This window comes from Geotrypetes seraphini, chromosome 5 (genome assembly GCF_902459505.1).
Source record: "Geotrypetes seraphini chromosome 5, aGeoSer1.1, whole genome shotgun sequence".
Lineage (NCBI taxonomy): Eukaryota > Metazoa > Chordata > Amphibia > Gymnophiona > Dermophiidae > Geotrypetes > Geotrypetes seraphini.
The window spans coordinates 93,015,579-93,030,920 of NC_047088.1; the positions used below are offsets into that span (position 1 = coordinate 93,015,579).

General features: G+C 41.6%; 1 protein-coding gene across 2 annotated transcripts in view; it reads right to left on the reverse strand.

The window, feature by feature from the left end:
- The window catches only part of ATP2A1 (ATPase sarcoplasmic/endoplasmic reticulum Ca2+ transporting 1), a 114,339-nt gene that overhangs the window by 86,475 nt on the left and 12,522 nt on the right, over positions 1-15,342 (reverse strand). For both annotated transcript variants that reach the window (XM_033944508.1, XM_033944509.1), the window contains exons 3-5: positions 15,259-15,341; positions 9,767-9,871; positions 3,460-3,598 (exon numbers count right to left, since the gene is read on the reverse strand). In XM_033944508.1, the coding sequence (XP_033800399.1) occupies positions 3,460-3,598; positions 9,767-9,871; positions 15,259-15,341 (327 nt within the window). The remainder of the gene's footprint in view (positions 1-3,459; positions 3,599-9,766; positions 9,872-15,258; position 15,342) is intronic.

The window sequence follows — 15,342 nt, forward strand, 5'->3', positions numbered from 1 at the left end:
GTCCTAAGCTCATGATTATTTTATTTATTTTTAAAATGTATATTCTGTCTACACCTCTACGCTCCCAACACTCCACTTGCCCCCATCTACTCCCCTCCTCTTCCACCTTCACTGTTTCCTTAGGTTCCTGCCTTTTCCCTGTCCCAGGTTCCCCATGAGGACAGAGGTGGAGCTCTTTCCTCATGTCTCACCCTGCCAGACTCCTTGTACTGTGTGGAATAATACTCTTTCCTCACTACCACCTCCTCCAGCCACACGCCTTTCTGCCAGCATGAGTTGCCAGTTTCACTTGAATCTATTCCTGGAGATTTTATCACATGATACAATGAGTTTAAGATCATTGTATCATGTGATAAAATTTTATCACCTAAAAAGGCCCATGCACTGTGAAGCAATGAATGTTTACTACATAGAAATGAATAATAATAAACCACCTCATCAATAATACAATGAATCTTCCTTTTAACAGGATGATACATTTAGTTTATGAGTTGGGAGGGAAGAGGTATGTGTTAATGCCATTCAGTTCTTTAAAAACCATAAGATCCATCTAAAATACATTAATCAGACTAAAACTAAGCATGAATAAAAGGTATGGCACATATTTCACAGACATTGGATATCCTGTAATGGGTGGAGGGGGTCAATTTATACATTTTTTTCTACAAAGCCTCTTTCCCACAAGAAAAAGGCCTCTAATAATGTCCCTGGATATGTGTCGACAAGATCAAGGCAGGCTTAACAAACAGATAGACTAGATGATTACCTAGGGCACAGGTGTCAAAGTTGGTCCTCGAGGGCCGCAATCCAGCCGGGTTTTCAGGATTTCCCCAATGAATATGCATGAGATCTATTAGCATACAATGAAAGCAGTACATGCAAATAGATTTCATGCATATTCATTGGGGAAATCTTGAAAACCCGATTGGATTGCGGCCCTCGAGGAGGGACTCTGACACCCCTGACCTAGGGTAACAGCTTAAAGGGGGCCAGCAAAGAGCAGGTCCAGCTGAAGAAAAATGATAGGTCCTGACAACCAAACTCAATTAACAGTGCATGCTTTTACACTTTTATTCATTTTTATAGGATAGTTTTAGGAGTGGTGATAATAAGGTGTTTATAATCGCTTGAGTTTTTGAGATTACAGGCAGGGAGAGCAAGGCTGAAAGTTCACTCTGGGCCACCTAAAATGCTTGCGCTGGCCCTGAAGAAGGTGGGGCATGCTTACTTGTACATTGTGTGTAAACCTTCCTGGAAGCATAGTTTGGACAGAGAAGGGGGTGGAGCTGCAATGTACCTGTGTATTGTATAAAATACAAACCACAAAGGAATAGTACATGCACACTTTTAAGCCTTCAGAACTTGTGTAAACGTGTGTTGGCATTTGCTCGCTACTGGGGCAGGATCCGGGAGCTTCTTTTATAAAGGTACACAGGCGCCTATGTTGCTGTCATATAATAGGGTTAAAATAGGTTCCTTTTTGGACTGTTATGAAATCAAACTTTTGAGAGTCTTTGTTCATGCAGTAGTTTTTCTTAATTCGGGACATTAGAAAGGCTGTCTGGACTGTAGTTTCTATAGAACTAGTGAAAGGCTGAGAACAAAAATATATTTGATTCTTCATTTAGACATCATCTATTAAGGATTCCCCATGAATTTTCTCTAGGATTGCTTGCAGCAGCTGTTTTGGACATTGACCCTTAATTCCTGAAGACTCCAGGACAATCTTAAAGGGTTCATTTCCCTTAATTATGCTTTCCCCTTATCTTCTTTCTATCCAGACTCTTCATTTTGCCAACAATAGCTCCCTTTCTTTATTCCTCCCCCTGCCAAGCTCCTAGTGAGGTCAACTAGAGAATGACAGAGGGAAAAATTTTTCCCTGTCCCGTCGAGTTCTTTTCCTGTCCCTGCCCCATTTCAGCAAGCTCCGTCCTCATCTGCACAACCCTCAAATACTTTAAAATCATACTTGTTCAAGGCTTGTGCGGTTAAGACAGAGCTTACAGGAATGGGGCAGGGACAGGGACAGCAACAAAACTCACGGGAACGGGACAGGGAAATTGTGTTCCTGTGGGGACGGGGACAAATTTGACCCCCATGTCATTCTCTAATGTCGATCATGGCATCTTTATCTCTTTCCTCATTCCACTCCTTACTAGGCTTCTTATTCTATCAGTGATGGGTTTTTCCTTATTCTTTCTTCTGTTAGCTTTCTGCTGTTGCCAGCAACAGCTGCATTTCCTCATTTTAACCCCTGACAGGCTTCTGATTCAGGAAAACTATGGCTGTCTTTCCATATTCTTTCCTTTGCCTGCTGTTCCTTGGGTCAGATGTACTTTACGATCTCTGATGGGGTTAAGTTCATTTCTCAGAATACGGTAACCCTATCCTCGAGTTTCCATACATCTCAGTCTTGCCTCCTTGGGCACTTTCTGATCCCAAGGCTTTTAATAACAGCATTAAGTGTCTCTGGCAGGTCTCTGAAGGATCACCCAGCATCTGCCTATCCTCCTTGCCCCCATCTCATAGTGTCTCTGTAACCTGGTGTCATCAGATTCCTGCCATGGCAGCGATAATTACTCGCCCGCGCTCTCAGCTGACCATACATGGCATGGGGAGCTTCTCTTGCACGCATCCCAGGCCTGTCTCAGCTCCCCCCTCCCGGCCTTTTCTCCCTTTGAGTCACTTTGAAGGGTATATTGGAGGTCAGGAGCCTTACAGCTGACAGCTTGGCTCAGGCTGTCTGTATGGAGGCTTTGCCTGTGACAGCTTATTAGAGGGAGAAGTAAAGGAGAGAGTAGTGAGTGACAGACACCTGTTACTGAACAAGTGAAGGAGAGACAACAAGAGGGAGGGGGAGAGATTCTGAGAAGCAAGAGATAGAACAATCTTTCACAGTTATGAATAATTCCTGCAAGGGATGTAGTCTATCTCATTCTCCACTGAATCACATTCTCTCCTTAAACATCCCGAGTTCAGGGCACAATCTGTCCCCCTCCTCTTCTAAGTTACATCCTTATCACCCTTCTCTAATACACTCACCCAAAACATCCAGACCTCTAGGCATGGTCATTCCTATATTCCAGAGAATCACTCTCCATCTCCCCTAATACCCACAGCTGAGGACATTCTGTTTCATATTTAACAGGGTCTACTCTTACCTCTTCCACTGAATCAACTCCTGCCTCCCTCCCAAATCAAAACATATAGAGTTGAGGGTTTACTCTGTCTCACATATCATCAGTCCACCTCCTAACCCCTCACATGTCCCCAATAAATGCAGAGCATCAGACTCCACTATTTGTCTCTGCCAATAGAAGAACAATATCAATAGGACGTCTCTGCCTATGTTTTCAAGATACCCTTATACCTGTTAACCCTTGCCCTGTGTAGCCTATGGGTATCAATGAAAGCACTGGGATTTGCCTCTGTCTGTGGTCAGCATTTTTGACTGCTTACCAGCCACCTCCACGATGTCACCTGGGACAATCTCTCTGGCCTTGATCCTTTGCACAGATTTCCTGTCACTTCGGTACACTTTCCCCATCTCTGGCTCGTATTCCTTCAGAGCCTCGATGGCATCTTCGGCATTTCTTTCCTATAGAACATGGTCAGAAATAAGAAGGAAATTCATGTGGATCTCTAGTGTCACTGCATGTACTATGCAAGGGCCATAGGGGAAGACTGACAGGATAGGATAGGATAATGCCTGCTGTGCCCTTTGAAAATGGGCACAGCAGGCACATACCATACATAAACCATGCATATACACTACAGGAACACAGTACAAATGATATATATACGAGGAGTTTCAATAATTTATCATAGGATAGAAAAGAGTTTTCAAAATATTTTTGTTTTATTTTTCAATATAGTCCCCTGATAGCTCCATACACCTCATCCACTTTTCCTACAATGACTGTAACCCCCTTTGAAAAGAATTCTTCTGTTTGACCTTCAGTCCAGGATGTCACAGCTTCCTTGATGTCTTTATCACTTGAAAACCGCTGTCCCCGGAGAGATTTCTTCGAAACTCGGAACAGTAAATAATCCAAGAGAGCCAGCTCAGGATTATAGGGTGGATGGTTCAGCTGCTGAAACCCACATTCTTGGATGGCAGCCTGTGATTGTTGTGACATGTGTACTGGTGCATTGTTGTGAAGAAGCAGCATGCCTGCTGTGAGTTTTCCTCATCTTTTCTCCTTGATTGACTCCCGCAAATCGATCATTGTGTTGGCATAACTCTACCCGGTTATGGTTGTCTTGTGTGGCATGAACTCCAGAAGCAAAAGCCCTTCATCATCCCAGAAGACAGTTGCCATGATTTTGCCTGCAGTTTTTTCTCTCTTGAACTTTTTTGAGGTAGGGGATGACTAGTGCTTCTACTTCATTAACTCCAGTTTGGACTCAGGATTTCTGTGGTGGACCCAAGTCTCATCTTCAGTCACCAAACGATGAAAAAAACAATTTAGTCTTCTCAGAGCGTCTCCAAGTTCTCCTGACATCACTGGAGCCTCATGGCCTTCTGACACTAACTTTCTGCACTAACCTTGGACATGCCCAACTTTTCATGAATTATTTTTCAAACTGTACCTGCTGAGATGCCCATTTCTTCAGCTATTCTGGAAACCTTAATTCACCTGTCTGAAAATTATCAAATCCTCAACTTTCTTGCACATTTCTGTGGAAGTTGCTTCCACAAGCCACCCAGTGTGAGGGTCATCTTCAATGGACTCTCTACCCTACTTAAGCTGCTTGCTCCAAAATTTTACCTTGTAAGATGATGGGGCAAACTCACAATAAACTGCAGTCATGCATTCATGGATCTCCTTTGGCTTTTTCCCTACTTTTGTGAGAAATTCTATCACTGAACGGTGCTCCAAATCTAGCAGTTTCTTGCTTGATTCACACAAGGACTTTCCTGATGTCCTGTCTCTTGTAATGTTAGACTCGCACTGAGCAGCAACTGTGCATGAGTAACTTGAGACATGTCACAACATGCTTGCTACTTTCTTTCATTCTCAGGTAGATAAATTATTGAATGCTCCTTGAATATATAAACTGTAAATGCAGCTTACATGATTTGTTTACTTAGCAGGTACATAGTACATATGACACATGTGCACCCTAAACACACAACATACAAGTGGCATGTGCATAGTAGGCCAGCTGCATGCATGAAACTTGTTTGCTACATGCATGTACACGTTCAAGTACTATGAAACCAATATACATAGGGATAGGAATTCAATAAATGACACTGAAAAAATTCAGTGATAATAATAATAATAATAACAGTTTATATATCGCAGGACCGTGAAGTTCTATGCGGTTTACAATGATTAAAAAATGCTACAAATTGAGTAGAATTAACAAAGTTAAATGCTAGTGCTAACTGCTAGTCTATAAAAGACTTTTGGGTGCTGGATTTATGCCTGCCGAAACCTGATTGTAATGTTGGTGCTCCAACTAGGGTCAGTTAGGCAGTATTCTGTAATTCTGCATGCAGCTTTTGAGAACACACCTGACATGTCTAAGGCCACACCCCTTTTTAAGATAGGCACAATGGAAGGCACCATGCCTTATAGAGTAGCGTGCATCCAAATGTGCATGCAAATTTTAATAAGAGCAAAATTAACATCAGTAATTGGTTGTTAGTATCTAATTATTGCTGGTTCAGAACTCATTGGCCAATTTATTTGCACACGCACCTTGGAAGCACACCCAAAGCTGGGTATGCAACTTTGGGTGCCATATATAAATCAAAGGTACACAGCATGCAAGCAGCATATATATATATAAGGGGCACATATATGAAATGGACTTAGTACAGTGAAAGTCATGAAATATCATTCAGGATGTGAAACAGATTCATATGAGGACAGACTAGAAAGATTAGATCTCTTCAACTCAAAACAGAGGTGATTGACAGGACAGCATGCTGTGGGCTTATAAAACCATGGAAGGTGTACAGAAAATATTTAGAGAACTATTTTTGACTATATCCTATTATGAAATAATCAGGCAGCAGGTTTAAAACAAACTAAAGGAAATGCTTTGTTATGCAATGCACAGTAACTTGGACAACTCATTGATAGAAAACATTGTGTAAGAAAATATCAATTCAAAATGGGAATAAAATGTTTTTTAATGAGAAAAGCAGATCAAGGTGGTCACCCTGTGTTCAGTCAGCCTGTCCTATGAAAGTTGAGCCAGCATTCAGTGCTTAAAAAACCATGAATGCCAGAAGCAGGTAAAGCCTGGGAGAGGTTGTGCCCCCTTCTTACTCACTATTCCTCTAAGCACCTGCTCTACCTCTGTCAGAATACCGGGCTATATGAATCATTGGTCTGACCCAGTTTAGCAGTTCTTATACCCCTAAATTCTATAAAGGTTGCTCATATTTGGGCGCAATCCTGAGATGAGCGTGCAACTAAATTGGGTAATGAGCCAATTAACAGCAATAATTGGGCACTACATCACTTACTGATGTTAATTGATGCCAATTTGAATTGGTGCATGGATCTAGCCATGCATTATCCTATAATACTGCAAACCCAATTCCCATAGTGTAGAACCCTAAAGGGGGCATGGTCAGGGATGTTCCAGATATTTGCATGCAGTGTTACAGAATACCGTGGATTTGTGCCAAGAATTACACCTGGTTTCAACAGGTGTAAGTCCTGGCACCCAAATTTGGGTATGGAATTGACACTACTTGCTATTCTTTAAAGGGTGCTCAGCTCAAGGCACCATTTACTGAATCTGGTCCTATAGCACATAACACTATAATACTACTACAGTACTCCCCCGATATTTGCAGGGGTTCCATTTCAGGAACCCCTGTGAATATCGAAAAACCGCGAATATGGTTTTTCACCTGGGGAGGCAGGAGAGGGCAGCTGGAGAGGCCGGCGAGTGAAGGAAATTACTCACGGTATGCTCCAACCACCTCTTCCTGTACTAAAGTCAGGCTTCACCAATCAGGAGCTGCTTTGACATGCAGCTCCTGATTGGTGAAGCCCAACTTTAGTACAGGAAGAGGTGGTCGGAGAATACCACAAATGACCGGGTCCGCAAACCGCAAATTATCTTTTCTATAGCGCTGAAAGGCATACGCAGTGCTGCACATTTAACATTCAATAGAAGGTCTCTGCTCAGAAAAGCTTACAATCTAATTTGGACAGAAAAGACTTTGCAGGGTTGAGGTGTTTCTAGCAGAAGGAATGATACGATGGGTAAAGGTAACACAAAAATACACATGCACAGCAGGCAGGCATCAAGCACATGAAGCACCCACATAACCCAAGTAGCATTTACATTATATCGCTATCCCCTTAATCCTTAGGGGTTGATATTCAGACCACGAGAAGCAGCCCGGCTAAGTTCCATAGTTGGCAATGAGCCTGGATAGTCAATGCCGTGCCATTTCCAGTGACTGGCACTGAATATCTGGGATGTTTTGTGCCAGTGCTAACTTAACCAGCTAAGTCAATATTCAGTGTTGGCTTGTTAAGCTAATAGAGAGAAACCTGCTATTTATACGGCCTGATTTGGTCGCGAAACCGGTCAGCACTGACTATGCCAGTTATCGTGCGATTTAGCCAGTTCACTTTTAACTGCTAAATGTGAATATTCAGTGGAGATAACCAGTGCTGAATATTCATGGTTGGCCAGTTAAATACTATCTAACCAGTCAGTGGTTGTTGCTGGCCGGTTAAATAGCTTTGAATATTGGGAGATTAGTACCTAAATGTAAGAGCCATTTGCATACTAAAATTTAGAATACTGACACTTATGTGCGTGACAGTAACATTCATGCGTGTAAGTGCTATGTGTAGGATCAATGGTTGCATAGTACATAAATTCAAGGGAGTGTATTATATAAGGGAGGCATAAGGGTATGGCACGGATGTGGACTATAGAATACTGTAATTTACATACTACATTTAGGGCTCCTTTTACGAAGGTGTGCTAGCATTTTTAGCGCATGCGTGCGCTAGCTGAGAAACTACCGCCTGCTCAAGAGGAAGCAGTAGCGGCTAGCGTACAGGGCATTTTAGCGCATGCTATTCCACGCATTAAGGCCCTAATGCACCTTCGTAAAAGGAGCCCTTAGGTGTGCACATTTATGCCTGCTATTGAAATGGCTTAAATGGCATGTCTAAAGGGAGCAGGGTGGATAAAAAAAATCAATGATTTTGTTAATAAAAAAAATCAGAGCTCAACTGAAAACCTATCTCTTTTCAAAATACCTGATCAAATAATTTCTCCCTAGTCATCCGTAAATTGTTCTTAATTTTTAAGAAATCTTTTGTAAACCACGTAGAACTTATTTAAGAAGTACAATGTTATGTTATGTAAAATACATTATAGTCTCAAAGTTATCATAATGAAATAAGGAATAGTTTTTAATTATGTAGCATGAGGCTGTATAGTCATACAATGTTTAAATTTTTTGGTAAACGAAGTCCATTAATCCATTCATAACGTCATGGGCATGATTTAAATTAAGTCTTTCTAAATAGTGATTTAAATCAATTTGATTTAAATCAAATCCACCCTAAAAGGGAGGCACATAAATATCAACTTAGTCTAGCATTCTATAACAGCATCTGGGTGCCCAGATTCCATTACATAATTTGTACTCATCATGCTGCATTTTGGTACCTAAATTTTGTCACTGTATATAGAATTGCCCCCTATATGCAGGTATGCAACATACACATATATAGCAAAGCAGATTGGATGATGAATTTATGCCGTGAGTTATACATGAAGCCGATAGAATTATCATATGGCTGGTGGTAGCATACTGACAAATCTACTCTAGAAATATAAGGTATTTTGAAAACTAGTAAAAAAAATTATTTTGAGAGGCTCTCTAGAACATTGTGGTATTAATCATTGCAGCACATGAGAGTTTATTTGGGCTGATTACTTACATATACACATTACAGGCAAACAACATATATTTATGCAAGCAAATGGCCACAGTTTAATGAGCTTTAAAATTTCACTGACAAAGGAAGTAAAGTTTTATGGCATGCACTAGTTATTACTGATATGGGTAGAGCACATGTCAGAGGCTGAGGTTTTGCCACCTTGATTATAAAAGATGCCAAATGCTCTGACCCTGCCTTCTCCAGATATAACAGTCATCTAGTGTCCAGATCTTAACCCTTCTGGGTATAGGACAAATCTAACAGAGGCCCTATCGACCCCATCTACTGCCTCTTTTGGTTATAACAGATAATCAATAGATAGGCCCGTCTTCTCTGGATACAACAGACACTCGACACACAATCCTTGCTTTATCTGGATATAAAAGACTTTAAACATCAAAACCAGTGGTTGGCAAACTATGGCCTAGAAGAGGCTTTGATCTGATCTCTAGTAGTGAGATGGTTCCCAGCCCATGACAGCAACATCATATCACTTCCACATGGACATAATATCTGAGAACCAGAAGTGATGGTGCCATACTCCTCTGAGATGGTCACGCCCCCTATCCCTGCTCCTTGTTCCTCAGGTTGGAATTATGAAGACCCTGTATACCCCTAAACACTTGGACTCTCACTGTACCCCCAATGTGGCTCTTGGACACAAAGGTTTGTCTATGTTAACTCAGGCCCTACCCTTTGTAGTTATAAGAGACACCATTATACAGGCCTCGCCTCACTTTAATAAAACAGACACATGACACTTAGGCCTTCCTCTCGCTGGATATGAAAGACACTCATCTTCTGTGCTTTGCTTTCCCTACCTGCCATACTCCTACGATGGCATTAGCAATGAGGATCAACAGGATGACAAAAGGTTCCACAAATGCAGTGATGGTCTCCTCACCTTCCTCAAACCAAGCAAGAACCTGTAAAGAACAAGAGATACCCATGAGTAATTCACTTAAAGCAAAGGCATAAAGTTCTTTACATATACATACATGCGCACGCCTTCCTTAAATCAAGGTCAGTAGAGATATGTGTTCATTTATATAATGTCATTGTCACATACATTATTTACATATGTACAATCAGGGCTATAGGAAGCCATGTGTGGACAGTGCGACCACACAGGGTGCAAGGGAGGTGGGGGGGGCTCCAAAATTGTGTCAAGTCCATTGCTTTTCCTGCTTGGTTAAGATGCAGTATGCAGGATAGGAGATGTATGGGGTGTGTCATACAGGGCGTTTCTAGCTTGGGATGGCCCTGCATACAATGTGTGTGTGTGTGTATAATATATATATACTTATTTACTTTTGATATAAATAATTATTTACTTTTTGTTTTCATATACTGCCAGAATCATGCTAAACCACTTTCTTCAAGCCAAGAAAGATATCTATGTGTGCTTATTGGAGGGGGGGACAGAAAATTTTTATATGTAGTTGTAAAACCCACATCCTTTTCTTCCCCCTTCCCCTTTCCTGCGGATTTTACTTCATTTTCTGCAAAGAAAGCATTTGAGGGGTTTTTCTGTTTGAAAACAGCCTAGACTAGGGTCAAAAATACCTGTGGAGATTTGCATCTGTCTTTCCTGTAGGTACATTTCCCCTTCAAAACAAGATGTGTAGTTTTGCAAACCTTCGTGGACATGATTGAAACATTCAAAATAATGAAGGGAATAGACTTAGTATATAAAGACACCCGAGGTAGAGAGAACAAGAGGGCACTCTCTAAAGTTACAAGGGGATAGATTCCATACAAACGTAAGGAAGTTCTTCTTCACCCAGAGAGTGGTAGAAAACTGGAACGCTTTTCCGGAGGCTGTTATAGGGGAAAACACCCTCCAGGGATTCAAGACAAAGTTAGACAAGTTCCTGCTGAACCGGAACGTACGCAGATAAGGCTTGACTCAGGGCATTGGTCTTTGACCTAAGGGCCGCTGCGTGAGCAGACTGCTGGGCACGATGGACCACTGGTCTGACCCAGCAATGGCAATTCTTATGTTCTTATGTTGCATTTCCTGCTATCTCTCCCCAACCTGGAATGCCTCAATAGGAGTGTGAACAAAAGGAAGGGTGAAGGAGGGAGAGGGAGAACCCAGGCAAGTAGCTGTTGAAAATTACTCCCTATCTCTACTCCCACACCCCTTCCTCAAACAATGGGACACAGGTTTACAAATAACAGTAGAATGAAGGACCTTAGAACAATGAGAAAAAGGAGGGAGAGGCAAAATACAAAAATATAGGGAATGCACATTTCTCAAAGATGGGCTTCCCACAAAAGAACAAACAGGCTCATCTCTGTAAAGCCCTGGGCTTGGAGGGGAGGGTGGAGAGAATAGTCACTAGGGTGGCAAAATATGTTGTATAGCTAACAATATAATCTGACTGGAGACGGTACTTACAGTATCCTAGGATTGTCTTTGTTTTGGTTGCTTCTGTACTTATTTTATTTAAATTTATTAATCCCTTATATCTTCTTATTCCAAGTTAATTGGAACCAATGCTGGTATCTCAACCCTGTTACTGTCTTACCTTGTTTTAATAGAGCCTCCCTCTGCTTTCCCTATCTGGTTAATGTAATACTAACTGCCCTAGGGCCAAAAACCAAGCACCAGAGCTCTTTCCAGATTTCTCTGTCATGAACTCTAAATCCAGCTGTTAAGGTGGAAATTCTATAACTGAGCCCCTATAATTAGGTCAAGTGGTGGGAGCCTTTTCTTTAGATTTTCTTAGATTACTAGTGTAACCAAGTATATATGTACTTAACATTTAGGTATGAGCACTTGACACTAGCCATAGAGCTGGTATGTTAGTGTCTAAGTCCTGCAGAGTTATGTGCATAAGTGTGATCCCCACCCCTGTGTACACCCACTGATTCTATATATGGTGCTTAGCAAAATTCTACAAAGTGCACATACCTTTTATAGAATCGCACTAAGCACCAGTGTGTTGCATAACTTTTAGGCATACTCATTCAGACCAGCTAAAACCAGGCCTAAATGCCGGTGCCTAAGTTGTGTGTAGAATGAATGTTAGGAATTATCAGGAAAAGAATGGAAAACAAAGATGAAAATGTTATACGACCGTAACTTGAATACTGTATGCAGTTCTGGTCGCCATTTCTCAAAAAGATATAGCAGAATTAGAAAAGGTACAGAGAAGAGAAGAGATGGCTCAGGGGTGATATGATAGAGATCTACTGTTAAAATAATGAGTGGCGTGGAAAGGGTAGATGTGAACTACTTGTTTACCGTACTCTTTCCAAAAATAGTAGGACTAGGGGACATGCGATGAAGCTACTAAGTAGTACATTTAAAATAAACCAGAGATAAAATGCTGCTTCTCAGCGATCAGACCCTGCTGGAGGCCCAGGGCCTCACTGTACCTCAGTGGAGATTTATCTATATGACCTTGTTGACAGTCTGCAGAACGATCTTGCACCATTGGATACAGGATGGGGCTATTCCCTTGGAGAGCAGGTTGAATCAGATGGCTGAGCTGGCCAGTTTTGAACTTTGTTATTATAAATGCTCGTCCAACCCTGAGGTGATGGCCTATCTGGCTTTGTGGAAGGTGTTCCCGCAGTTACCTCTAGTCTCCTGAAATGGTAGGGGATGGGGGGGATTGAATGGGGAGTATGCTTATGGTATGTCTGCTTGCGTGTCTGGTTTGAGTAGTGTGGTGTGCGTGCTGCCCTCGAGATGGGGCTGATGGGGATAGGTACTACAAATTGGAAAAGTTGTGGGGCCGACAAGGGGAACGGGCTGACCCTGCAGTTGGCTCATCTTGTGAGGGGGTCTTGAGCCTTGTGACTCTCTTTTCTCCTCTCCTCTGCATAGAGAGTCTGCTCTATTGAGTGAGCCCACACTTTTTTTGGCTCTGCACGGGTTCTGTTTTTTGGTATGTAACCGGTGGGTGTTGTTGGGCTCCTCCTCTTGTTTGTTTCTGTTTTACTGACACAGTTTGTGCTGTTATTGGCAGCCATTGTATTTTTGTATTATTACCTCTGTTTGCATATATGCTCATTGTGTCATGCCTGTTTCTCTTGTTAACTCTTTAATAAAAGTGATATTTAAAAAAAAAAACCCAGAGAAAATATTTCTTCACACAACGTGTAATTAATCTCTAGAATTCATTGCCGGAGAACGTGGTGAAATCAGGTAGCTTAGTGGGGTTTAAAAAAGGTTTGGATAATTTCCTAAAAGAGAAGTCCATAAGCCATTATTAAGATTGTTTGGGGGAAATCCACTGTTTATTTCTAGGATAAGCAGCATAGAATCTGTTTTGCTACTTGGGATCTAGCTAGGCACTTGGGACCCGGGTTGGCCACTGTTGGAAATAGGATACCTGGCTTAAAGGACCTTCAGTCTGTCCCAGTATGGCAATTCTTATATTCTTATGTTCTTATTCTATAACAATGTGCCAAAATCCACCTCAGCTGTGCCCTCTTTTCAAATTCACGCACTTCAACTGGCACAGCCTTTTTATAGAATTGTTCTTTCCAAGTGGTGCGTATAACTTTTAATTAACACCAATTAGTATCAATTATGAGGTATTAATTGCCAATTATCAGTGATGATTAGCCCAATTAAGTTGTGCATGTACACACAAATCAGCTGTGCACACCAATTGGTCCACATAACGTAAGGCATCACATACAGAATTTGGGAGTATGTACGTTAACCAGGTATTTGCAGCACTTAGGCAGCATGCTGGCAAACACACACAAATGCTAATATATCTAATCTAATCCAAAATTTATGAACCACTTAATCCTAAGAAAAGGTCCAAAACATAGCCAATACAATCATAAGCATTAATTACAAAGAAGAAGAAGAACATTTACCTGCATAACATAAGTAAATGACGTCTAGTTTAAAGAATTGCCCTACAAGTCATAGGAAGTTGAATGGGGTGGGCCACAGGGGCCATGACCCCCACCAATATTTTGCCCTACATGGCATCAGCAACTAGAGAGCTCCAGGGTGCGGCTGGAGATTGGTTTGTTTGACACCCCCTCCCCCCTCTTCCAAATAAAAAGATGTTCTGCTGCCACTGCTGCAACTTGTCGCACAAAGATGACTCCCTACCAGGGGCTATGAATTCTTCCTGTGCAGTATTCTCAGCCCTGGGTGTAAAAGATTCCCAGTTTGGGGATCAAACTGAGATCTTTTTCCATGGAACTGCATAGCACGTTCTCTTTCCTTTTAACCACTTTAGGAGCAATCGGATAAAGAATTTTTCACATACGCATGCCAGTATACTCAAGGAAATGGTCTCTTATAAATTTACCTTACATGTAAAAGTATGCACAGTGTCTTTATAAAGTAGGCTAAAAATAGGCATCTTCCCCACCCCACCTCCAAAGCTAGGCCCCCCGGGGTCAATATTCAGTCAGCAGCGATCAGCTGACTGCCGTCGACATTATTCCTGGATATTCCATGCCAGGCCCTGCCTGAGCTTCAGTACTGGATATCAAGTTTTGCAGTGCCGGCTAATGCATAGCTGATTAATTACGATATTCAGCACCTAGGCTATGGGTTACCACATAAACAAAGAACTGTGTTTTATGCAGTCACATTTATGCAGTTACCCTGGCTGGCTCCACCCCCCCCCCCCAAATGACCCTAAAATAGCCAGTTTTTGCAGAGTTGCTAACCGCTAATTGTTTTTATTTGCTTGTGTTTTTCCAAGAAAAACAATGAATGTCGTTGTAAGAATCTAAAACTAGGTACATCAGCACCTTCTCTAGCCTATCCCACCAATGGGAATGCTTGCAAACAATACATTTAATTTATCTGCATTGAAGGTGGTCAGTTTCCAAAGAGTTCATTTTCATTATTTTACACATGGAAATGGCTTTGAAAATTGTCTGTGTTGGGGATAATTTTACAACTTATAAAAATGCCGGGTCAAATAATTTATACCCCTGACTTTGAAAGCTTTGTTCATAAATTGGCCTCTGAAAAATTACTAGGGCTGGGTGCATAGCTGTGTTCTGTGCATGTGGATGCCCTCTTGCATTTATTTGCTACGCCAGTTATGCACACCTATACAGAGTAGCGCTTAAGTGCATTGTTTCTACTTGCACACTTATCTGCAAAAGTGGGGGTATTCTGTACATTTGCATGCTCAAATAGCTCATAAACACAGCACCAAGTTCTAGACAATGTTGCTTTGATTACTAGTGTGTGCAGTTTATTCATTACTCCCCTTTGTCAGGTCAATAACATTTCCTAAACCTGATCACTCTCTGATTCCCACATCCCCTTTTGCCTTTGAAAAATCCATTCTCTCCAGAGTTGACTTACAAATGAGATACAGGCAGCCAGCAGCAAGATTCTGACCAACAGATCTTCAAATTGTTCTGCAACTAGCTCCCAGATAGATTTTCC